Source organism: Thamnophis elegans, chromosome 16 (genome assembly GCF_009769535.1).
Source record: "Thamnophis elegans isolate rThaEle1 chromosome 16, rThaEle1.pri, whole genome shotgun sequence".
NCBI lineage: Eukaryota > Metazoa > Chordata > Lepidosauria > Squamata > Colubridae > Thamnophis > Thamnophis elegans.
Window position 1 is genome coordinate 15,734,157 of NC_045556.1, and position 26,290 is coordinate 15,760,446.

A 26,290-nucleotide genomic window follows, 5' to 3' on the forward strand; every position below is an offset into this window, starting at 1 on the left:
TTGATCCCTTGTGGTTTTCACATTCTTTTGTCGGTTTGCATCAGGGGTGGGTTTCAGGCGGTTTGCGGCGGTCCCTGCGAACCAGTTGGTCGGCGAACCCGGAAGTAAGTAACTTCCGGGAACGCCGAAGGGTCCACCCGCCCGCCCGCGTTTCTTACCCGGTTTTGATGAGTTCTGCGCTTCCACCCATGCACAGGATGCATACAGCGCCTGCGCGATCCTCCAGGAGCAGCTGGAGCATCGCACAGATGCTAGTACGCATGCGTGCACTGCGCGCATGCACAAGGACGCCGCCGGCCCCGTTCCAACCGAACCGGTTGGAACGGGGCGAGAAACCCACCCCTGGTTTGCATCCGCCTGGTTGCCCACTCCTGGAATGAAGGAAGGCCTGGACTACATTGCTACAGCCCTATTGGTTTAACCAGAGGTTTCCTCTTCTGCAAAATTGGAGACCCTTTCTTATTTCATTGAAAAATTTAAAATATAGAGATATAATTTTTCAACCCGCTCTTCTGTCCTCATGTTGGATGTAACCTCTATCCCCAGATTCAGCGATGTTCAAGTTACACCTCTGGAGTACTGAACATATCTAATACTTCTTCCTCCTCCTATTTAAAAAGGTAAAGGTTCCCCTTGCACATATGTGCTAATCATTCCCGACTCTAGGGGGCGGTGCTCATCTCCGTTTCAAAGCTGAAGAGCCTGCGCTGTCCAAAGACGTCTCCGTGGTCATGTGGCCGGCATGAGTCAATGCTGAAGGCGCACAGAATGCTGTTTCCTTCCCACCAAAGGTGGTTCCTGTTTTTCTACTTGCATGTTTTACATTGCTTTCGAGCTTTTAGGTTGGCGGAAGCTGGGACAAGTAACGGGAGCTTACTCCATTATGCGGCGCTAGGGATTCAAACCGCTGAACTGCTGACCTGATCGGCAAGCTCAGCATCTTAGCCACTGAGCCACCGTGTCCCCCTTCTATTCACTTCACAACAATAACCCAGTAAGGTGGGTTGGGCAGAGAGTGTGAGACTGGTGCAAAGTCATTTAGCCAGCATTCTTGCTTAAGGCAAGACTAGAATTCTTAGTTTCCTGATAAAGCTTGGTGCCTTAAACCACTAGATCAGGGCTATCACACTCCCAGCCCACAGGCCAGATGTGTCATGTGCTGCCCACGGACATGCTCAGTTTAGCGAAAAGGAAGAAAGTCCTGATATGTCACGTGATGCCACCAGGACGATGTGAGTTTGACACCTCTGCACTAGACTAAGGCCTGAACCAGCTCCTTTCTTGCCACAGTTAGTGAATGACTGCAGATGTTACGTTAGTAATATGGTTGTTAAGTGAGCCGTGGTGGTGCAGTGGTTAGAGTGCAGTACTGCAGGCTGATCACTGCTGATCACTGGCTGCAGTTTGGCAGTTCGAATCTCACCAGGCTCATAGTTGACTCAGCCTTCCATCCTTCCGAGGTGGGTAAAATGAGGACCCATATTGTTGGGGGCAAGATGCTATCTCTGTAAACCGCTTAGAGAGGGCTGTAAAGCACTATGAAGCGGTATATAAGTCTAAGTGCTATTGCTATCTGGCTTCCCCGTTGACTTGTCAGAAAATATGATCACGTAACCCCGGGACACTGCCACCAATATGAGTCAATTGCCAAGCCTCTGAAATTTGATTATGTGTCCATGGGGATGCTATAACTATCATCAGTGTGAAAAGTGGCCATGTCACTTTTTTCCGTGCCATTGTAACTTCAGCCAGTCACTAAACAAACTGTTGTAAGTCGAAAGACTACTTGTACTGTTGCATCCTTCCAGAATTCCCAGCTTTATAGGCAATTAAATTAGAATAAGCAATTAAAGTAAACCTATGGTCCTTGGATTTCTTTGAAGCCTCTCATCTAAGTTGGAGTCTCGTTAACTGTAGAAAAATGGGGGGAAAGCAATGAAAGAACGGGCACCGCTAAGAATAATAATGATAAGTGTGGAAATGCATTAATTCACACGATTCGGATTTAAAACTGCAAAGTTCCCAAGGTCTGACTAGACGGGCTGTAAAAGAATTATGTGAAAAAGTAGGGAACAGAATAGTATTTTTCATGCTCATTTTCTCCCTTTCAGTAATCTCTGTTTAAAGAAGAAAAGCCACGGATTGACGGCCTTGGGAAAGCAGTGGGAGACAACTACTGTCTGGTGACTATTTCACATGCTGTTAAAAAAACAGCTTTCCTTGCTAGAAAGCTGGCAAAGTGTTCATAAATCACTTTTTTCATGGTTTATGTTTCCGACATGTCCGTGGGCTTACCAGTCCCCTTTAGAGTGATGCCTCTTTATGTCTCTCGCAAACAAACTAGTCCATTTTAGACCAAAGGACAGCATGTAGCTTTAGGCAGAGCTGAATAACCAATGGAAATAATTCAATAAAGGAAAATATTGGTAGCTTGGCGTTGAAATGAGGGGATTCTTGATGCTGAGCTTGTTGGTTTTCTTGCAAACATTATATTATCCAAATTAGGTAACGTCAACAAGGCTGGTTATGTCCCATGATCTTCTTTAGTTCTTCAGAGCTGAAGAAGCTTCTTGGATGAGAAGCAAAGAGTCTTCAAAGGAAATACCAGAAAGTCCAGTTGCCTCTTGAAAAAGCACCTTTGAGACAACCAAGGCCTGATGGATGACTGAGAATCTCCATAGATATTTAGTGTTGATGAAGTTACCTAGTTTGGGTGATGACACATCTGCAAGAAAACAACCAAGTTCAGAAAGCACCAAGGAACCCTAAAATAATCCAATCCAGGTTCCTGAATCTTTTGGAGGGTTCCTTCAATGCCCTTAGCGAATTTTATTTTTTGTGAATAATACTGCTGGTGCACCAATTGCATCCCTATCTGAACCGGGAGGCACTCGCAACAGTTACTCATGCCCTCGTGACCTCAAGACTGGACTACTGCAATGTGCTCTACATGGGGCAGCCCTTGAAGAGCATTCGGAGACTTCAGCTCGTCCAGAATGCAGCCGCGCGAGCGATAGTGGGTGCACCTCGGTACACCCATGTTACACCTATCCTCCGCGAGCTGCACTGGTTACCGATTGGTCTCCGGATACGCTTCAAGGTGCTAGTCGTCACTTATAAAGCCCTTCATGGTATTGGACCTGGGTACTTGAGAGACCGCCTGCTGCCAATTACCTCCCAAAGACCCATTAGATCACACAGATTAGGCCTCCTCCGGGTTCCGTCTACTGGGCAATGTCATCTGGCTACTACCCGGGGGAGGGCCTTCTCTGTGGCGGCTCCGGCCCTTTGGAACGAGCTCCCTGCAGAGATTCGGACCCTCACCTCTCTCCAGGCCTTCCGAAAAGCCGTTAAAACCTGGCTGTGTCGGCAGGCCTGGGGTCGATGAGTTCCCTTCCCCTCTCAAATCGTGTGGCTGTTGGTTGTTTTAAATTCCCTTGTACTTTTTTGTTGTAGTTCTTTGTGTTTCCCTTCCCCTCCCTTGGATTTGTGCGTCGCCCTGAGTCCCGCCGGGAATAGGACGGCATATAAATAAAATGAACCTTGAACCTCTGTGCAATATGCAGATAGGTAGCAAACATGAGTGATGATAAGTGTTTTCTGCTCCACTCCTGGCTGAAAGAGGCAATAACCAGATCTTACCCAGGCTAGGAAGAAACCTCCCCTTTCCAATTATAGGCCAATCTCAAAATGTCCCCATCCTGATAAAAATGATAGTGACAGAAGAGAGTATTTTTAGCTCAGGGTTGGAAGGAAAAGTCCTTGGTACTGAGTTTGGCTCTTCTCTTGCAGATGTTTCAAGAGCAATCTAGATAACATCACCAGTTCTAGAAGGGAGTGGGGTTCATTATCAAACTTTTTGGCAATGAAGTTGGGCAAGGGAATGGCTAGTGGCTCAGACTGAGCTGATCTTGTCGATCAAGGTCAGTAGCTCTGCGGTTCGAATCCCTAGCGCCGTGTAAACAGAGTGAGCTCCTGTTACTTGTCCCAGCTTCTGCCAACGTAGCAGTTCAAAAGCATATAAAAAATGCAAGTAGAAAAAATAGGAACCACCTTTGGTGGGAAGGTTACAGCATTCCGTGCACCTTCGGCATTTAGTCATGCTGACCACATGACCATGGAGATGTCTTCGGATAGCGCTGGCTCTTCGGCTTTGAAACAGAGATGAGCACCACCCCCTAGAGTCAGGAACAACTAGCACATATGTGCAAGGGGAGCCTTTACCTTTAATGAAATGGCTGCAAGAAAGCAACCAAGCTCAGAGAGTACCAAGAACCCCATAGAAAAATGAAAAAAATGATAAGAGGATGTGGTGGCCTCAGCACTCCAGACACATGCAAATGGTATGAGCCGTCTGGATCCATTTTAACTGGGCTTTGGCTAGGATATGCTACTGAAACTGCATATTACTGTATGATGGAGGAAGAAGCTTCAGCTACACATTTATGGAAACAGGACCGAGCTAAAAGCTGAGTTAACCTAATCCAGAATCCGGGTTTTACTTTCTTGAAGAATGTAAAATGAAGAATATCTATTTTCTGGATCTACAAGGTCACTTGTCCAAGAAAAAAATTAAAACACTCAGAATAAATATTGGCCTCCAAAAGAGATCAACCAGCTGAACCACCAGATCAAACAAACAAACACATCCATGCAGTTTTCTTGACCACAGTAGTAAAGTTATTTGCTTTCCTGCTTCCAAAGTGTTTGTTTCAACTTCTCAATCTAAAGTGCTCAGACATCCTAATACCCTCCCATCTAAGTGCTAACCAAGTCAGAATCTGTTTTTAACTTCTAAATCAGCCACGGCTGGTTACAGTAGCTGCCTGTGTCAAGTTGGGATCGTCAGTACATTTCGTTTCATTGCAAAAGCAGTTTGGGGTTTTGGCCAATGAATGTAAATCTTGAGTTTGAGTTCTAGACAAAATAATATGGTTTACCTAGTATCTCAGTGGTCGTTAGCTAACATTGGTGGGCTCCTTTCAATTATGATTAACAGCTTCTTGCATTCTTCAAGGCATTGTGCAGAACTGTTTCTCTTAATGGTCATTATTGCAAAGAACATTTCAGTGTCATGGTACTAGTCTTGCGGGTCATGTCAAATGAATGTACATTTGAGGGACTGTCTCGTCAGAAAGAATATTAGTACATTCACATAGCAATAGCAATAGACTTATATACCGCTTCACAGTGCTTTACAGCCTTCTAAGCCATTTACATAGACGGTCTCTTGCCCCCAATAATCTGGGTCCTCATTTTACCAACATGGATGATGATGGAAGGCTGAGTCAACCTTGAGCTGTTCAGGATCGAACTCCTGGCAGTGAGCTGTGAGTTAGCCTGCAGTACTGCATTCCAACCACTGCACTAATAATGCCCAGTTAAAAAAAACAACCAAGTCCCTGACTAGTACAATACACTGCACCATAAATCAACCCAATTTGATTCACCCATCACCTTAAACCACGCACACACAAAAATCTAACCAAGGATAACTTCAACTGATATCAAACGTACTGTACAAATGTAGTTATCAAGTCTTTATCTGACGTGATGGTTCCCATCATCCCATGTGCATCCCCCATGCAAAAGTGAAAACAGCATTTACTCCTGGCCGTCAACCACTTTGCTGGGCATTTATCTGTGATTTTTCACTAAACCCAATCACCTCATTTCCCCGATGTGTAAAACCCAGCCTTTCCCAACCAGGTTAGAGGGCAACAATTGAGATGATCAAGGTATATGAGGAATGGTTAAATAAGCTATCAATGATTGCCCTGCAGAATAGATTAAAGGGAGATGCAACGGCAGCCTATGTAGGCAAATATTTATTTCCCCGTTCTGTGTTGGAATTGATAAGTACCAATGAAACCAAATAAGTTAGGAAATTCAGGTTCGGAATTTTTAAAAAGTTGCATGACAATCAGCTCATAAGCAGAGAAACTCTTTAGAACAGTGGCCTCCAAACCTTTAGGCACCAGGACCTGGTTCCATGGAGAAAGGTTTTTCCACAGACCAGTGAGAGTATGATTTTACATTCTGCCTGCATGCAGCAGATGGGACATCTCTTGTTTGCGTGGACCAGTTCCTGGCATGCTGCAGACCAGTGGGGGTTCATGGACCAGAGGTTGGAGACCCCTGGTTTAGAACATTGGTGGACCCTCCTGGCTGGATGTTTTCAAGCAAGAGTGGATATTTGCTTGTCTAGAATGAATTCCTCTAATGGGGAGAGAAAGGCTGGTGTCAGACCTGCAGCCATATTTGCTTGTGGATATCAGGCCTGCCACACATTCTACTATGCCTTTTCTATTGTGGGAAAATGGGAGGGGGGATTGTATGGAGTTAGATGATATGTAGCCAAAACAAAATTCTTTCTAGAAAGCCAAGGTCATCCTGTGTCTCTACCTCTGCACCTGACCAGAACTAGATGGGTGGAAGCTGCCAGCATGGCAGTGGACGATTGGACCATGTGATGGGCTTGTGAGTGTGGGGGCAAGATCTTGAACTTTCAACTGGGTGGGGAAAACCGGGAAGCTTTCAGATTCGGGTTTTCCCAGATGTGCCAACATGGCTCTCTTAATAAATTGGAACTTTGAGGAATCCATTGCCTTGGACTCTGATTTACTTTAGATGCTATTTGGAACCCTGACAGCTGGTCACCAGGAGTGGAAAGGATGACCTCCCACTCTATCATGGACACCAGGTTGGGAAAGACTGCCCATTACCAGTGCAAGGAAGACACTGTGACACAGAGTGTTTTACCTACATGTAAAAAGCAAGGAAAACCCTTCACTTCTTCCTGATTCAATGCTAGAGATGGGGGAGAAAGAGAAACAATCTAAAGGGGGGGGGATCAACTGCATTTTTATACCCATTTTTTTCTGAGAACACTGTGGGGGAAATAGATGACTCATCTCCTCAATATTTTCTCCTAAATGTTCTCTGATCTTAAGAAAAGTGTTCATATGCTTTTACTCTGTGCAAAGTTATGCAACAGGTGAAAACATTATGTGAGACAATTTATTGCCATTATAAAATTCCCAATGATTAGCTGTGTAGTGTAACTCTTAAAGCTAGAAAACATTTCTTTCTCCAGAGTGATTTTCCACACCCCTCCAGGTTTTTCTGTATAGACTTGAGCAATTTCCTGGACTGAGTATAGAGGTTGTTCCTGCTCCTTTAAAACACTGAGAATGAAGTAGACATTGGAAGAAATATCCATTTATTTACATCTGTTGGTAAGAAACAGAAAAAGAGTTTGAAGGGACCCTGGAGGTCATCTACTCCAACCCCCTGCTCATGTAGGAGACCTATACTAGGGACTCGAACTGCTGACCTCTGATCAACAAGCTCAGTGTCTTAGCCACTGAGCCACCTAGTCCTATTGGGATGGACAGCTAAGCCAACCATCTATATTTCGGTATTTCCCAAAGGTACTGACTCCCCTACCCCTCAACCTCTTAGACTCTCTTTTCTTCATTTAATTCAGTTTTTGGAGGGGGATTACATCTCTATTCAGTGCAGCACAAAACATATTTACATTTATCCTGTCACCACGCAGGGCTTCCTTCTTCTGTTCTGTGTGCGAAATAAAGCAGCTTATTCCTTCATTGTTGGTGTTTTTTTTCATCCAACAGTTTCAATCTGAAAAGGAAGGGTGGGAAAACAACACACAGAGAAACACAGATATACAGAGGCCAACAAGCAGAAACTCATCTGACTTAGAATCAACATTTATTTTAAAGGGGTAGGGAAATTTATCTTTACAAGAGTTGTTTTTTGTAGCAAGAAAGGTAGATAAATAAAAGATTATGAAAATCTGTTTTGTTTTGTTTTGTTTCCATTTTTGCAAATTACAGCGTGGGAAATTAAAAATTTACAATCGTAAACCTAACATATTTTTTTTTACATAATTACAAATGAATATATAACATTTTTTTTCCTTTCGACTCTCTATGGATGTACATTTTTTATTTTTAAAGGTTTTTCCTTTTCTTTTCAAGATATATTTCAATCGGAAACACGCAACTGGTACCTTCTCAAAAGCCTATGGGAAGAAGTGGGAGGAACTCAAGTGAGAGGAAATGAATTGTCGTATAATTTGTGATGCTAATGCACACAATCCTTGCCAAAAAGAACTCATCGCAGTAACCAACCAATAATCTAGCCGAACAGGAAATGAACAAGATATAAAGAACTCATAATACCCAGAGATTTCTTCGAAATACATAAATCCATCTCCATTGGGTTATATGTGGCCTCGCTGTAACGAAAAGGAAGAATGGCAGCAGAGACTTTTGGCTAAGAGCTTTCTGCATCAACTGGTATCGCTTTTGGCTCTTTCCCCATCTTACTATCTCTCTCTCTCTCTGCACTTGCAGAGAGGAAGAATACAAGATTAAAAGTAAATTAAACTCTCTTCAAAACTTAAGATTGAATTCCATTGCAGGAAGAAGTAGTCAACTCAAGAGTGTTTGGCGCAGCAGAGCTGTTCCTTGGCAGTTATGAAGTGGGTTTCTTTTTTTCAAAACCTGCCATTCCCCTTTAGAACCCGTGACAGTGGAATAAGACAGGGGTTTGGGTGAACCTCTAGCTAAGATTCTGTGAAGTTCGGAGAACCCCCAAATCCCATTCTTGGCTGGCCCCGCCCCACCACTCCCAGGAGTCCCCACACAGCCGATTTTGGATGCAGGCGCACGTGGAGGCTCAGGGCGGGCGAAAAACTGGCCTACGGGAAGTTTCGGAAATGGGCCCATTTCCGGCCTCCAGGGGGCCTCTGCAGCCTGGGGAGGCCATTTTCGTCCTCCCGGAGGCGTGAGAAAAATCTCCAGAGCCTGGGGAAGGTGAAAACGCCCCACCACCACCACCACCGTGGTGCAGGAGGCTAAGTAGGCCACACCCACCATGGCCAAGCCCACCCAGCAACCGGGGAGAGAACCCCTTGCTAAAGTATTTGAAGCCCACTCCTGGTATAAGCATTCACACTGTGTGAGCCAAATCCAGTTTCAACCCATTTTCAATTTTCTGCAGAGAGCTAGCCACCAATCTTAGCATCTTAAGTTTGTTTTGGCTAAGAGATGCTGAAACGTTAAGAGGTTCTTTCCTAGCAGTGGTTGATAGCATTTAATGCTGGTTTTATTCAAATAGCACATCAGTAATCAAGGAGATATTTACACAAGTAGTAGTAGTAGTAGCAACAACAACAACAACAACAACAACAACAACAACAAAAAGAAGCACAAATACACACCAACACACACACAAACAAACAAACAAACATTCTTTTGGCTTCATAAGCCCAGCTTTAAAATAAAGCAAAAAAAAAAAAAAAAATCCCAGACAATCCAAGTAAACATTTGTCATTTTAAAAATCCAGACTTCTTTCAAACAAACAGAAAGATATATATTTTTTCCCAACGCAAGCCCAGCTTGCAACTGAGAACAAATATCATGTAATCGTGGTAATAAAAATAAAAAAAAAATATCAGAAATAAAATTCTCTAGCTGCCTCTGGCTTTGTTTTTGGGACAGCATGAATTTCCTTTAGAGAACATCAGATTCAGCCCGATCCCCAGAGATCATCTACATATGTAAAGGCACACTCATTAAAAGTTTTTCTTCTTTTGTCTTTTTATCCTGGTTTTGCAAATTGGGTGGTGTGTGAAAATGGCTCCTGAGATGTTCTAAAGAGAAAACACAAGGGTGGAACAATAGTGCAAAACCTTCTTTTGAAGGATAGCCAAAAATGGGTGTGTCCCCCCCCCCCAAGCTTTAAAGCTAAACAGATTCCTTGCTATTTTGCTCAGCCTATCAGAATAATCCCTGGGCGACAAGGTGATAGTGGATTGTAAAGATTGGCAACACAAGAATGATCTTCCATAACTCATCTCAAAACATCAAACTGAGCTGCTTATTGGTTCTTCCTATATCTCCTTTCTCACCACGTCGGATTTCTTGCAGTTTTGTCACTAATGGGAGAGGAGATTAAATTTAAACCCTGGAGCGAGATAGAACTCCTTAAGCACTATGATGGGCCAGACGATGCTACAGGGTTAGACTTGGGAGGAAAGGAAGGAAGGAAGGCAGGCCTGACAATTAACATCTACTGTTGGTGTGAATGATCAAGGGAAACTGATCTATTTTCTCACCTGCTCCCTTGCCTTGAGCAAAGCATCTACTGTGCTTTTCTAAACAAAATTGTGTGGAAAGGAAGCTTAAGAGAGAAACATTCCCTTCTCTTGGCCTAGCAGATGAGGAGAGACCAATAATAGCCATTTGCAGGTGGGGAAACAGAAGGAAAGCACTTTCCTACATTCCATGCCAAGGAGATGAAATTTCACAGGACTTATTTTTCTGAAACTGTGATGGAAGACTATCCACATATGCAGAAAACCAAATATACATTTACGTGCTGATGAAGATCTGGTTGCCCTTGGATAAATCAGGAAGAGACCATTTTTCTCTATTAAGGCAAGTCTTAAAGGAGCGGTTGAGAGGAGTAGGTTTGCAGCAAATAGTTTTTACATACATTTTTCAATTCCTGGCAACTCCACCTCAAAAATGATGGTTTGTCCTCACCCCAAAAAATGATAGCATTGCGGTGGGAACTCTACAATTCTTAAAGCAACAAATCTATCCAATCTGGAAAGTTACATTCCAGGGTATTGGGGGGGAAGTCTCTTCAATCCACATTCTACCAAACCAACATAATTGTGCTTCTCTATCACAACTCTCTCACCCTGGTGACAGTCTGCCACCTCTTCAACATAGTTTCAAGCAAGACGATACGGGAGAAAACGTGTACAGGAGTTTGGGAGGAGAAGCCGGGGGAAGCAGGGACACAGAATATGGTTTGAGTTTGTATCTTCTTCAGATTCTTCAAACGCATAGCCAACTCAATGGGTGTTGCTTCCTAGGTAAAGAGGCAGTTAGGATTCACCTCACAATTCCATGGAAATTCGGGGCGATTTAAGTTTTCTCTTTGTAACTCTTCTGAGATGACATCTAGAGTGGGTTTTCTAATTTCCGGCGCATTTCACCTCTCCAATGTAAGGCCCCGCGTTGGTTCCAATACATTTTATATTTCTTTTTTTTCCCCCTGCCTCTTGGCAATGTGCTTCAACCATTCCCCAGAAATCTTGCTTTAAGGGGCTCTTCCACTTCAAAATGGTCCCTATGATCTTGGTGCAGGAGGCCAACTTTGCAACTCAAACCAAGAGAGGCTGTGTAGCCTGGACCCAATCCCTGGACAGTTACACTCAACCCCGTTAGGCTACGTCTAAAGTCCCTTAGCTTTTCTGTACAGACATATCAGCATATCCAAAGGATATGGAGCTACATTTATTTGTGAGTGTGTATATATCTATATATTTAGTTAAGTATGTATAGAAGTGGGTATACATTAGATCTATATAGACCAGTGTAGAGACACTGGGTAGAGAGTCACATCTTTTTTTTCCCCTCTCCCTATAGAAGGTTTTTTTTTAAAATTTTGGGTGGTGATTTCCTAAGAGAAGGTGAGCTTTGTTGACCTTGTTCACAAATTCCCTGTTGTTCAAGATGGAAAGGAAAGAAAGGAATATCCACCTAGGTAAGTCACAAGCTAGCGTTGCAACAGAGAATCAGAGCTCTTCACACCACGTTGAACCCAAACTGAGCCTGCCCAATTTGGCTGTATCCACAGTTCTTCCGTGTGATTGCTCCTCCTCCTCCTCCTCTTCATCTTGCCCTTGTTGACATGTTTTCAGATGTGATGTATTCAAGAAGATCCAGAAGTGGGAATGGAACAGTGGATTGTAGGAGTGAAAGGTGATAAAGCCCAACATAGTTCAATGTCTAGAATAAAGAAGAGTTGTTCGATTCTTTGGCCTCTCACTGTAGGGCAGATCTGTAAGGGGCCTGGCTGGAGACAAGGCATGGGATCAGCAAAAGATCTCCTCGCTTTCTGGTGCTCCTTCTGGAGAGTGAGCATCTAAGGGGGAAAAGAAAAAGAAATCAAAATAATATCAACCCACATCTGAGACTGCTTTATTTCCTGGCTTCCTTATGCACTGCTGTATACTTGAGCAGTCAACTGTATCCTAAAGGTAAAGGTTCCCGTTGCATATATGTGCTAATTGTTCCTGACTCTAGAGGGTGGTGCTCATCTCCGTTTCAAAGCCGAAGAGCCAGCGCTGTCTGAAGACGTCTCCGTGGTCATGTGGCCAGCATGACCAAACGCCGAACGTGCGTGGGAGCTCACTCCGTTACGTGGTGCTAGGGATTTGAACCACCAAACTGCTGACCTTTCTGATCAACAAGCTTGTCTTAGCCACTGAGCTACCTGAGCCCTAACTGCATCCTACCAGAAGCCTAATCAGAGATGAAGCAGACTGATAAATACAAGAGATACAATAAATACATAATTATCTATCTACATGTCACCACCCTTATGGAGGTTGGCTGTGAAGAGTCCCTACAGCTGAAATGATCCTTACAAGAATTCACCCTCTGCAAATCCCACATAGCTGTCCACCCAAAGTCAATCGATTAAATGTTTTTTTGCATATTGCCATAGTCAGCAACCTTTCCTTCTTTACGATATAAGAAGAAAATGTAAACGCATCAGCAAAAGCTTTCACTTCATATTAGAACCAAACATCACTGAGAGCATATGCACCAAAGACAAATTCCTTGTGCTTCCAATTACACTTGGCCAATAAAGAATTCTATTCTAATCTATTCGGAAAATCAACGTGGGATGACACCATCATTACTACTGTAAAATGTTACCCCTTCCAACTTGAAAGTTAGATAAGATAATTGTAGTTCAGGGGAGGGTAAGTATATAACAGGTAACAGCACTCCATGCGCCTTCGGCTTTAAGTCATGCTGGCCACATGATTACGGAGATGTCTTCAGACAGCGCTGGCTCTTCGACTTTGAAACGGAGATGAGCACTGCTTCCTAGAGTCGGGAACAACTAGCACATATGTGCTTTATGCATAGGAATTTATTCAACTAATGGCCAGCACTGTGTTGGTAGCTTAGGGTTAACGAAATTCAAGAGAGGTTGGACCATTAGTGGGAACGTAGAGATTCTAGGCTGATTCCTCTTTTGTCGCTGCCCCCAGTGCTGCTATTCCTTCTCCTACACAAACAGAACAACCCATGAAAACATCAAGTTTCCGTTGTACATGCTATCACAGCAAAATGGCCTTTTTGATGTGTTTCTGCCAATGTGGGAGCTGTCTCAAATATTTATTCACTCCAACACAGCTAAGGACCATCTAACTGAGGGTAGACTTGAATCTTTTTTTCAGAATTAGTTCAATCACTTCAGCTTTTCAACTATACTGTCCCTCTTTCGGTTGAGGGAGGCCACAAGCTTATTCTTTCCAAACATCCCTACTGTTGTTGCCAACGGGGGTTGAGATCTGCAGACAAGACTCAGATGTGGACCACAAGCAATCAAGTTAGTGAGAGATATTTCTTTCCTTAGTTGAGAGGAACCTTTAGAAACATCCTGTCAGTTTGGAAGCCATTTTTCTTTCTTGCTTCCTGACTGCCACGTATTTTAGTCTGGGAAATTGAGAGAGGTTTTTTTGGTGTTGTTGTTGCAGCGGTAGAATCTTAGCCATAACAACATTCTTTACTCTGAAAGTCAAGGATACCTGCCTGCACCTGGATGGGACTGCCTGGAACTTGTATCCAGTTGAATGTGAAGATTGGATTGGACCATGGGATGAACTTGTGGGTCTGGGGCAAGGATTGTGAACTTTCAACTGGGTGGGGAAAACCTGGAAGCTTTCAGATTCGGGTTTCCCCAGATGTGCCAACATGACATCTCTAATAAAGTAGAAACTTTGAGGAACTTCTAGCCTCTTAGTTTTATTTCGTTCGGGGGTGTTTTTTAGAACACCGACACATCAAGCCCACCCTACTGCTTACCAGAAGTCTGAGAACGATCCCTTTTGCTCTTCTTCTTCTTCTCCTTCTTCTCCTTCGGCTTGGCTAAGCCAAAGAGGCGGTTGGGGATCTGCCCAGATCCTTCAGTTGGCTTGTTGGCTTGGCCTGAGGTTGTAGTGCCGATCAAATGAAAAGAGCTCTTTTCTTTATTCGTCCTTGAGAGACTGTTCCTTTTGGATGAGGCAGAAAGTTCTGTATCCAAGGGCCCTTTGGACAGCGAGGAACCCAACTGTTTCGAAGACAAGTCCTCTGTGGGAAGAAGGGAAGGGGTTCTGCTCATTTTGGCATGTTGATTGGGATTCTGGAAGACACAAGACAAAAGAAAATAGTTATGGTAATGGATCATCCATGTTGGCATTTATTACGTGTTTAAATTCTCCAACACCCTCAGTTCCCTGGCACCATAAAGCATGTTAAAAAAAAACCCAATGCAAAATAAATAAAAATAAAACAATAAAAGCAGCAATAAAATAAAAGACCAAATAAAAAACTGATGAATACAAGAGATACAATATCCTTTCTGATCGACAAGCTCAGCATCTTAGCCACTGAGCCACTGCATCCCTCTGATGGCTACTATATACATAAGGAGAAAATCAAAGAGCATCTCAACATGGATAAGATCGCTCAGATTAAAAAAAAAAAAAAAGGTGCTTCCAGAATAGAATAGAAGTGACTTGAGAATCCATATCTGGGATCGTGGATTGTATAATGCACAAGGAAATCAGTAATGCGGCACATGCTGTTGTTGGAAACAAAGCATTGCTGATCTTCTGAAGAAGACACCTCAACAGGTTCAACAGAAAGGTCGTAATTTGAAAACAAGTGGTCTACAACCTCTGCCTCTTTCAGGCCTCCTTGGTGGAAGGTCTCAAAAAAGCAGAGATTGTAGATGCCTCCTTTGTTTGACGCCAGAAAACGTACAAGTGCAAAGGAGCAATTACCGGTTTGACATTGGGTTCCAACGGGGGTTGAGATATTTGCTCCTTTTCTTTCTCCAGTTGCTTCTGGGCCGTCCGGAGATGTTCCAGATCGAGTTGGTAGGCTGCTTTCTTCTGCTGCAGCTCTTCCCGCTCCTTCTCCAGGCTGTGTTGCCCTTTCTGGATCTGCTCCTCCCTCTGGCTCAGCTGGGATTCCCACTCGGTCAGCTCTTTCTCCCTGGCCTCCCACTCCTTCTCCTTCTTCCTCCTTTCCTCCTGGTGCAAAGTTTGCTGCTTCTGCAGATTGGCGAGCTCTTGCCGCTGCTTCTCCAGGCTGCGTTGCTTTTCCTGCTCGATCAAGGAGTTGGGCCGGAAGGAGATGCGGCTCAAGGTCTTCTCGGTGAGCAGCAGCTTCTGGTCTTCGATGTAGGTGTCTTGTTGCACAACCACAGCCTATAAAAAGAAAAAGAGGAGATGTGGCTTTCAATTAGGCTGGGTAATTTTCTTCCTACGCTTGCAACACAAAACTAGAGCTAAAATCCCTGCGAAGAACCCATGAGAGCCAATCCCCATAAGAGAGGCTTTGGCTTTAGAGAAGAATTAAATAGAAACATTACAATATCTTGCCAAATTAGATGTACTGCAAATCATTCCAAACCATACAGGTCAATGAGTCTATTTCAGATTATAAAGTTTCCTCCATTTGGGCCCTACTGTTGTGGCACACCGGTGGCCTGCGGAGCTGACAGCAGAGTCAGACAGTGAGGAGGTTGGGGAGGACCATGGGCCAGTCCTGGAGGCTTGGACGAGGGCTCTGCATCAGAGGCAGACACAGTGCGGAGGCCGTCTTGAAGTGATCAGGTACCTACGGAGCTAGATAGAAGTGAGGCAGAGGAACAGCTGGAGCCTGTTCCCAGTGTGCGCTTGTGCAGAGCTGCCAGAAGAACAGAACAACTCAGAAATCAGGATCGACTTGGGAGTAAAGTCACAGATGGAAGGTGAATGGCCCCTCGCATAGGAAATAAAAGAGGAGTGGGCTTTTGCAGGAAACAATGCTTTCATTGGTTTGTTAGATTTGTTTCAGGAGTGTGAAAATCTGTCCGTGAATCTCAAAGACTCTGTTTCAAGTCTTTCCTTGCACAGCACTGAGTCTGGAAAATATTTACATGGCAGCTTTCCAAGATAGATAAGGTCTGTAGTCATAATTACTCCTTTGAAAGACTGTTTGCCAGGCCTTTGCTGAATGTGAATGAGAGGGATTCACATTCATTTAATAAAAGGGATTCTGTTGGGACCATGAATCTACTTTGTGCTTTTGGGGGAAGCCTGGATCAGAACACCTACATCTTTGACTGCTGGCCCTTGATGATTAGAATGCAGTATTGTAGGCTAACTTTGCCCACCGTCTAGAGTTCGATCCTGATAAGCTCAAGGTTGACTCAGCCTTCCATCATTCCGAGATCGGTAAAATGAGGACCCCAGATTGTTGGGGACAAGCGGCTGATACTATAAACCGTCCAGAGAGTGCTGTAAAGCACTGTGAAGTGGCATATAAATCTAAGCATTATTGCTATCTTTGATTGCTAGCCTTCTACGAGGCTGCATGAAAGACGAGTCTCAGTGCCAATGCTATCTTTCTATCCTGTATAACATTCTTCCTTCCGCTAGAAGAGTTCCTATATTTCATTCACCCTGCCTGGAATAAGGGCTCTTCCCATGACTTTGACATAGCTCTTCTTATGAGGAATTATGAGGTCAGGGATAACTGATCACTACTTGTCTGGATTGTTAATTTTAAGTTTCCAATACCACAGTAAGGGTTGTAATTCTCCTAAAGGCCTTTTGTCAGCATGCTGATATATATATACTGGCTTCCAGAAACCTGAATAATAAATAAGCATCTTGTTCTTTCCATTCCTTTAATTAAGGGCCACCCTTATTCTTTGAGTAGCATGCGAAGGACCTCATTCCAAAAATACCATGTGCCTCCTTGAAATTCAATTAATTCAGAGAGTCGAGGTGGCGCAGTGTTTAGAATGCGGTACTGCAGGCTACTTCTGCTGACTGACTGCAATTTGGCAGTTTGAACCCCTGTAGGCTCAAGGTTGACTCATCCTTCCATGGTGGATAAAATGAGGACCCAGATTCTTGAGGCCGTAGGCTGACTCTGTAAACTGCTTAGAGGGGGTTGTAAAGCACTGTAAAGCGATATATAAATCTAAGTGTTATTGCTATAATTAATTAATTTAATTAATTTAATTTCTCTCCTTGTCTTTCATGAGTTTCCTGTCTGATTCATCCAAGATTACAATTCAGCAAAACCTTCTCAGAGCTCAAGGGTTCTGGAGAACACATCCTGCCCTGAAGCTTCCGGTTGGAGGTTCCGGCTTTAGATGTTGCATCTCTTGTGTCTTTCTTATTCAGCTGAAATATTAGGCTGGATCAGCTTTATCACATTAGCAGAGGCGTTTTCCATGCCTCTTTCTCAGCACTTACCTGTAGTAAGCCCAGCAAGCTGTGAAGCTGAGTTATGCTCTGGAGGACCTGCTGTAGAAAAAAAAGAGAAGCAGAGAGAAAGATACTGTCAATGGCTGATTAACTTATTTGCTCCATTGGACTCCTGCCTTTTTATGGGAATCCAGATATAAGAATTTAGCCAACAGCAGACAACTGGGAGGATGGACAATGTTGGTGGAACACCAGTCCCTAACTATTTTCTTTGTTCATTCCCATGACACTGGTTACTTGGGAGTAGCCAGCAACTAGCAAATATTCCCAAAAAGCCAAATATATAAAGCTGTATATTCCTTCACATTCAGGGGGGAGAGGGGGAGAACCACCAGAAAATGATGCATTGGGGAAAATGCGACATTCTTATTTGTCTGTTGTTGCAAATCTATACCTCTTGTTTTGCATTGCTTGGTTTTTCAAGGCACAATATTGATTTTAGGTTGACGTATGGCTTTTGCAGAGGCATAAAGGTACATAAAAGCATAGTATTCCAAGGTAAGTTTATTTTATCTAATCTAAATGTATACATCTTGTGTGACTGTATAGACTTTCTCTCACTTCTGAATTTACTCATACAATGAGCTGTGGTTATTTTATATAAACTTTTGATACTGTATTACTTTGATATATATACATATCATATATATATATATGTGTGTGTGTGTGTGTGTGTGTGTGTATGTACGTATGTACGCGCGCGCACACACACACACACAGACACATATATATATATAAATATATAAATATATATATATATATATATATATATATATATATATATATATATATACACACACACACACACACACACACACACACACACATATATACTTAAAGTCACAACCCCTGGTATGCCCAAGTATGGGAGGAAGGTCACACTTCCACTCTCTGTCATTAGGCTCGTCACAAGAGACCATCCAGACAGAAACCCAATATTTTTTACTGTTGCCTTTTTTGTTACATTTGTTATCAGCATAAATATAACATATATATATATATATATATATATATATATATATATATATATATATATATATATATATATATATATATATATATATATATATACACACACACACACACACACACACACACAATTACATGTCGTGGACCATTTAATTTAAGAGGTTATTTTATATTATGTAATTATAATTGCACCTATCAATTACATATATTGGTGCCTTTCTATTCATGTATCATCTGTTTCATATTACTGAGTTTTATTATGTACTGAACTTTAACTGTAATAAAGATTTCCATTCACTATATCATTTTTTGAACTCTTTTTAAAAAAAAATTATGTCTGTACTGCACTTAGTTATGAACACATAATAAATAAAACTACTAATTCCATTATTTAAACAAAGCGATTTTTTTCCCATCAGCCACTGGGAAATGTTACTTTTCTATTAGCTCTGTATTAAACTTTCAGGGACAATTTCTCTATTTCTTCAGAAGTACAAGGAAATTGAATTATGTACCCAATTCAATATTATGTGGGGTTTTTTTCTCTTCTCCCATCCAATCACAGCGAAGGCAACCTGCACATTCTCCAACTGTCCCTAACTGGTGCTCTTTGGATCAGTGGTGGGATTCAAAGTTTTTTTTTACTACCGGTTCTGTGGGCGTGACTTGGTGGGCGTGGCAGGGGAAGGTTACTGCAAAATTTGCATTCCCTCCCAATCAGCTGGGACTCGGGAGGCAGAGAATAGATGTGGGCGGAGCCAGTCAGAGGTGATATTTACCAGTTCTCCGAACTACTCAAAATTTCCGCTACCGGTTCTCCAGAACTGATCAGAACCTGCTGAATACCACCTCTGCTTTGGATGGGAGTACAACATCCATTATAACGGCATTGTGACTCAACGAACTGGAGAATATCCAGACAGAGAATGCTGGTTTAGCCCAAAGCTAGTCAAGAAGTAGAAGAGGTACTAACCAAAGTCATTTTAATAATGAACAAAGCAAGGAAACTATCAAAGGCCCGTCTTCTAAGGCGGAACTCAGAGGAAGGGACTTCTTCATGGTGGCTCTCTCGCTTTGGGACATCGTTCCTCCAGAAATTAGACTGCTTCCTACTCTGACACTCTTTCGGAAGGCACTGTAGACGTGGTTTTGCCAATCCAGAGTGGGATGTAGCCCATTAAATGGCTGATTTGAGTGTGTGTGTCACCAGTATACGTATGCTATTATTTTATTATTTTTAATTATTTTTATTACTTCAGGAGCCATAGTGGCACGGTGGTTAGAATGCAGTATTGTAGGTTAAGTCTGCTCACTGCCAGCAGTTCAATCCTGACTAGCTCCAGGATGGCTCAGCCTTCAATCCTTCCGAGGTGGGTAAAATGGGGACCCAGAATGTTGGGGGGCAAGATGCTGACTCTGTAAACCGCTTAGAGAGGGCTGTAAAGTACTGTGAAGCGGTATTTAAGTTTAGGTGCTACTGTTATTGCTACGTTGTGTTTTTATTTTCTGTAAACTGCCTAGAGTCGCCGTGAGTGAATAGGCAGCTGTATAAATTTTCTAAAATAATAAAATAAAATAAAATAAAACAAAACAAAATAAAAAATAAAATAAAATAATAAAATAAAATAAAATAATAATAAAATTAGTAAAGTAAAGTAAAGAATATAATAAAAAGATAAGATAAGATTCCAGAATGGAAGACAAACAAATATTTCATTAGGCAAAAGAAGGGGCTGATCCCATATTCTAAATGTTGTGTAAACAAAAGAAAAAGAGCATTTCTGAACACAAACACTTACCTCATTGTTTCTCTTCAGCACAAACATCAAGTTAGCTGTTCCTCCCTGAGAAGAGACCATAGATACTCTCAGTGAAAAAGACTAAGGACGAGATCCAAATAAATAACAAACAACTTATTTTTAAAAGCTGACCTTCCCTTCCCAGAATCCCTGAGCCATTTTCTGAGCATACTCCGTCAACTTATCTTTATGGTTGCAGACCAAAATTGTGCATAAAACACCAGACAACAAAACACAATAACAAAAACATAAAATAAATATGCTACTAAGTAAAGGTTCCCCTCACATGTATGTGCTAGTCGTTCCTGACTCTAAGGGGCGGAGCTCATCTCCGTTCCAAAGCCGAAGAGCCAGCGCTGTCTGAAGATGTCTCTGGGGTCATGTGGCCGGCATGACTAAACGCCAAAGGCACATAGAACACTGTTACCTTCCCACTAAAGTGGTCCTTATTTTTCTACTTGCATTTTTACGTGCTTTTGAACTGCTATGTGGCAGAAGCTGGGACAAGAAACGGGAGTTCACTCTGTTAGGGGGCACTAGTTATTTCAACCACCAAACTGCCGACCTTTCTGATCGACAAGCACAGCATCTTAGCCACTGAGCCACCGCCTTCCTCAATTTATGCCACTAATTGCCTTCTAATATGGAATCAGCCTACCAGAATTTAAGTTCTCTGACAGCAATTGAGATGGAACTCTTCTTTTGCTATCTTTTCTGAGATTTCCAAGGATTTATAGCTATCAGGAGAAATGAATTTTCTCCTGTAGAACAACTGGAGGGATTTACAAGGAAGGGTGATGCTAATTAAGAGTGGCATGAATGATGTAGCTCAGCAGAAGTTGTGCTGTTGGTTCAGTGACATCCTCCTGTAGCTATCGACTTAATGCAAGGAGGGACACAACTGTTGTTCAGGTCACTGTCCTTGCCATTGCATTTGCTTCTCACCCTCAACTACACAATCAAACCCAGAGATGCAGTGAGATAAAAGCAGTGGATCTGCTTGTAATCGCAGGAACTGGAGCTGCTAAGTGGGAAAGTAAGTTATTGGGAAGGATGGCTCAATTATTGGTAGACCTTGCCGGAGAGTTGATCACTCTAGCCAAACAATGTGGGTGGATAAGTCCTACTGGTAGGTACTGTTTGTTGGTGGGCTGGGGTGGCTCAGTGGTTAAAGACAATGAACTGGTCAGCTGGAGAGCTGACAGCCCGGGTTGCAGACCTGAGCTCCACGCAATGGGTGATCTCCCATTCTTGCCCTGTTCCTGTCCACCTATCAGTTTGAAAGCATGCAAATGCAACTAGATAAATAGGTACCACATTGGTGGGAAGGCAATAGCTTCCCTGAGCTGTTGGTGGATAGTCATGCTGGCCACATGATCACAGAAAGTGTCTTTGCACAATGCTGGCTCCCTTGGCCAAGAAACGGAGATGAGCACCATACTCTAGATTCGGACACAACTGAACCAGAAATCTTTTACCTTTATTGCTTAGTGTGGGTCTCCAACAAATAGATGCTATGTTAAGTGTGGTTGCACCTTTTCCCAAGGGTTCATGCTCCCTTACTAGCCAAAAGGCTACAAGAGGAAAGGCGCAGGAGACTGAATAGGGAAAGCTGTTTTACACTCAGCCATTCTGTACCTTCTTCAACACGCTGTCAGACTCCGTCCTCCGAAGATCTTGCACTTCTTCTCCTTCGTCCTTCTCGCCACCTTAAAAAAAAAGTTATTTTTGGTGTAACCAAGAAACTTAAGATGGGAGGATGCACATCACACCAAACCATAGACCATAATTTGTACATAAAGGCTGGGTGCAGATACCAGGCTAAGCCAAAACAAACACAGATTAAGTTTCTTCAAAGAGTGAGCCTTGGGAGTGACTGTAACTACGGCATAAGCATATTTACCCGTGCAGAAGCAATCTGACCAGGGTGGATAAAAATCTATGGATTTTTTTTTTAAAAAAATGGATTTTTAAATTTTAAATCGGATTTTTAAAGATTTAAATCAGATTTTTTTTATTGTGATCAAATTGATTTTAATAAAATCTTTTGGAATAAAAATCTATCTAATCTATCTAGTTTTCTATTTAAGATACAATTAATAATTTATTCAGCATGAATTGGAGCTTAGTTATGTAGCATGAGGCTGTTTATTCTGCAATATTTACATTTTTGGTAAACTCATTCAATGAATGCAAGCTTTGCAAGCTAAATAGCAAACCTTCATTATGTTTACAAGTAACAATATTAAAGATTCTAACTACCAGCAAGAATGAGTCCTTACATTTAAAGAGCACCTGTCATTTCAGATCCATCATTAGCTCTCCCCCCCCTGCCCCCTCCCCTGTTCACCTGCTGCCCGTTACATCCCTCACCTTATTGTGTAACTGCCGCATCACCGGCCATCCCATTAAAGTGAATGGGACAGTTGGTGAGTCAACAGCAGGTCAGAGGAGGAGCCGCTGCAGGACAGAGATGACAATTGCTCTTTAAAAATTATGATTTTCCATATTTTTCAGAGTATAAGACGCTCCAAAGTATAAGACACACCTAGCTTTTGGGGAGGAAAACAAGAAAAAAAAATCTGCCTCCCAGCAATTTGCCCCTTTGCAGCAAACAGCAAACAGCCTGTTTCAGTTTCAATTTCAGCACAGCCTGATTAGCACAAGCAACTGATTGTCGGTTGGATCGGCCTCCCGACGATCAGCTGTTTCAGGCTGCAGGGATTGCCATAGCCCATAGCCACTTCCGTGCCCCCAGTTTTCGGCCTCCGCGTGCCCCATTTCCCACCCATTCTGATCCCCGCCACCTGGAATGGGCTACATTTGGTGTATAAGACGCACCCAAATGTTCACCCTCTTATTAGGGGAGTGTGTGTGCACCTTATACAGTGAAAAATACGGTAAATCAAGTTGATTTAAGTCAAGCCTTTTTACTAGTGATTTAAGTCGTGATTTAAGTCGTGATTTAAGTCATGATTTAAATCGTGATTTAAGTCTAATCCACCCTGAATCTGACTGCAAAATAAAAGGGCAAAGCTGAATCCCTGGGATGGAGGAAGAAAAGGCTCACCTTTATAGACATTCATTTGGTGGCTGTCAAATCCTCCAAAGGTCTCTGCCCTCCTGGGGAGAGAGATGGGCCCCACACTCTCCTGATCCGAGGCAAGGCTGGTCACCTGCTGCCCAAAAGAACTTCCCAGGCTTCTGCTCACCAAACTCTGCAACTGCTCAACTGAAAAAAGATAAAGCTCCATCAGAAGACCATCCATGTTTTATCTGCTGCCCACTTGCTCATTTCTCTATTTTAAAATAAATGCTTACAGGTAGCCCTCAGCTTAGGACCACCACTGAGCCCAGAATTTATGTCGCTAAGCGAGACATTCGTCAAGCGAGTTGGGCCCCCTTTCGCAACCTTTCTTGCCATCGTTGTTAAGTGAATCACCATAGCGGTTCAGTGAGGAACAGGGATTGCTAAGTGAATCTGACTTCCCCATTGGCCTTGGTTTGTCAGAAGGTCGCAAAAGGGGATCACGTGACCCTGGGATGCTGCAACCATCATAAATACATGCCAGTTGCCAAGCATTTTAATTGACAAATACAAATACATACAAGTACAATAGCAGAGTTGGAAGGGACCTTGGAGGTCTTCTAGTCCAACCCACTTCCTAGGCAGGAAACCCTACACAGTTTCAGACAACTAGCTATCGAACATCTTCTTAAAGACTTTCAGTGTTGGGGCATTCACAACTTCTGGAGGCAACTTCTGTTCCACTGATTAATTGTTCTAACTATCAGGAAATTTCTCCCCAGTTTTAAGTTGCTTCTCTCCTTGATTAGTTTCCATCCATTGCTTCTTGTCCTGCCCTCAGGTGCCTTGGAGAACAGTTTGACTCCCTCTTCTTTGTGGCAACCCCTGAGATATTGGAAGACTGCTATCATGTCTCCCCTAGTCCTTCTTTCTATTAAACTAGACCTACCCAGTTCCTGCAATTTGGGTCACATGAGTTTGGGGATGCTTCAAGATTTGTTAAGGGTGAAAAACAGTTCACAAGTCACTTTCTTCAGTGTTGTTGTAACTTTGAACGGTCACTAAATTAATTGTTGCAAGCCGAGGACTACAAGTATTTGATCTATTTATTGATCTAAATATTTTCTGTTTATATTGCGACAAGAAGCCTGAGCAAGCGGTAAAAACCACCCAGAGTCACCTTGCAAGGCAACATAAAAAATTTAAAAAGTAAAAATAATGCTTTCAGGGCTGCTTCACTTAATAACTAAGAAAGAAACCACTCAACTCCATTTTGCAGAATTAAGAGTACTTTTACTGATTACAAGTAAATAGAAGTTAAGCAAAGCTGGATCTGAGCAAAAGCGCGCGCAAGCATTAGATATCAATACATGACCCATTCCCCTCCCCTTGGTAACCCCAGTCCATAATCCAATCCAATATCTCCACAGCTGTCAGGTGGGAAACATCTTCAAAAATCATCATCAGGTTGGTATGCCGGACAGTTGGCCTTGGCGGGAAACTCCTCTCCTTGCCACATGCACAGTAGACGGTGAGAACAACTCCCAATTAACAGTCCTCCTGTACAGAATATTTCCCACACCTAAATACCATGCCCCCCTCCCTGTTTCAATGGCAGTCGAAAAGCAAGCAGCAAAACAGAGGCTGACATCTGCATGAATAAAAACAGTAAACCCCAGGGACCTTAGTAGAAATTTTAGAAAATAGACAGTGGATGAGAGTAGAGGCGGGAAGAACACTTAGATTGGACTTCCAAGAAATAAACATAGATGGTGACTTAAGAGAGGAATGGGGGAGGCAAGTAAAAAAAAAGTGTGCAGCAAATGAATAGCAATAGCAATAGCAGTTCGACTTATATACTGCTTCATAGGGCTTTCAGCCCTCTCTAAGCGGTTTACAGAGTCAGCATATTGCCCCCACAGTCTGGGTCCTCATTTCACGCACCTCGGAAGGATGGAAGGCTGAGTCAACCTTGAGCCGGTGAGATTTGAACCGCTGAACTGCAGATAACAGTCAGCTGAAGCGGCCTGCAGTACTGCACCCTAACCACTGCGCCACCTCGGCTCGAAGTACCAAAGCGGGTAAGGGACGATGGATAGATGATTATTGTTTTCTTTCTTTATTGCTATTTTGACTTGTTTTTCCGCTTTCCTCCCCCTTCTTTAAAGTATAGCAATTAAAGTATAAAGCGGGCAAGAGATGATGAATCGATGATTCCATTTTTTGTATTGCTGTTTTGAGTTGACTTTTTCTCATTTCTCCCACTCTTCTTTCTTTATTTTTTTCCTCTTTTTTTTTTTTTTAGGCAGGTGGCATGATTAGAAGCAAGACAGGAAAGGAAGAAAAAAGCTTTTAATATAGGGTGACATGATTAATCGCTAGAGTAAGTGATAGAAACAAAGGGAATATTAATGTAGAAATTTTTATTTGATAAAAGGAAAGTAATGAGAAATAGGTGGAATACTTGAATAATGATGGATTGTAATCTAATAGGGATGTGTATTGTTATTAGAAATACATAAGTTGGCTGAATGTAATAAAAATGTTTAACCCAATTAAAAGTAACAAATCTAGCAGAGATGGCTAAAATATCAGCATATCTCAAGGACCATTCAAATGAGAGATATAAACTGGAGTGGAGAAGATGGATTGACTATACTCAAAATAAATATGGGACTAAGAAATTCCAGATAGTTTATGACTGAAGAAACAAGGAATGATATAATCTGTTTAGAGCTAGCCTAGCAAAGAGGAGTTAAAGCTCAAATGAAAGATGATACTAACTTTTTTAAAAGTTTATCTTAGAATATCTTTGTTAAAGGTAAAGGTTCTGGGAAGCCAGGGGTGAGGGGGGGGAGGTTGGGGGGGTTTGGAGGGGAGGGCAGGGGGAGGGAGGTAAATATTTGTAAAAGGTTTTTTTTTTCAAAATTTTCAATTAAAAAAATGTTTAACCCAATCAGTTTTATTTGTATTGGTATGCATGGCACCCAGGTGCAACACTATTCATGCAATGATTTGAATTTTTTATAAAAAAATAAACCTTAAAAAAAAAAAGCAAACCCCCTTGGTCAGAATTAAAAAAAAAATCAAGCAAAACTCTGGAAAATCCTATTTTAAAA

The 26,290-nt window shown here is 42.4% G+C and overlaps 1 protein-coding gene across 2 annotated transcripts in view; it reads right to left on the minus strand.

Moving 5' to 3' along the window:
* Nucleotides 1–7,717: 7,717 nt before the first annotated feature.
* The window catches only part of AKAP13 (A-kinase anchoring protein 13), an 81,896-nt gene continuing 63,323 nt past the window's right edge, over nucleotides 7,718–26,290 (minus strand). Inside the window, exons 22-28 of one of the 2 annotated variants that reach the window (XM_032233522.1) lie at nucleotides 23,214–23,375; nucleotides 21,782–21,852; nucleotides 20,144–20,188; nucleotides 17,364–17,411; nucleotides 14,892–15,320; nucleotides 13,930–14,248; nucleotides 7,718–11,971 (exon numbers count right to left, since the gene is read on the minus strand). In XM_032233522.1, coding sequence (XP_032089413.1) covers nucleotides 11,922–11,971; nucleotides 13,930–14,248; nucleotides 14,892–15,320; nucleotides 17,364–17,411; nucleotides 20,144–20,188; nucleotides 21,782–21,852; nucleotides 23,214–23,375 — 1,124 coding nt within the window. In that variant the 3' untranslated portion in view covers nucleotides 7,718–11,921. Of the gene's footprint in view, nucleotides 11,972–13,929; nucleotides 14,249–14,891; nucleotides 15,321–17,363; nucleotides 17,415–20,143; nucleotides 20,189–21,781; nucleotides 21,853–23,213; nucleotides 23,376–26,290 lie in introns of both variants that reach the window. The other variant, XM_032233523.1, reaches the window with a different exon arrangement.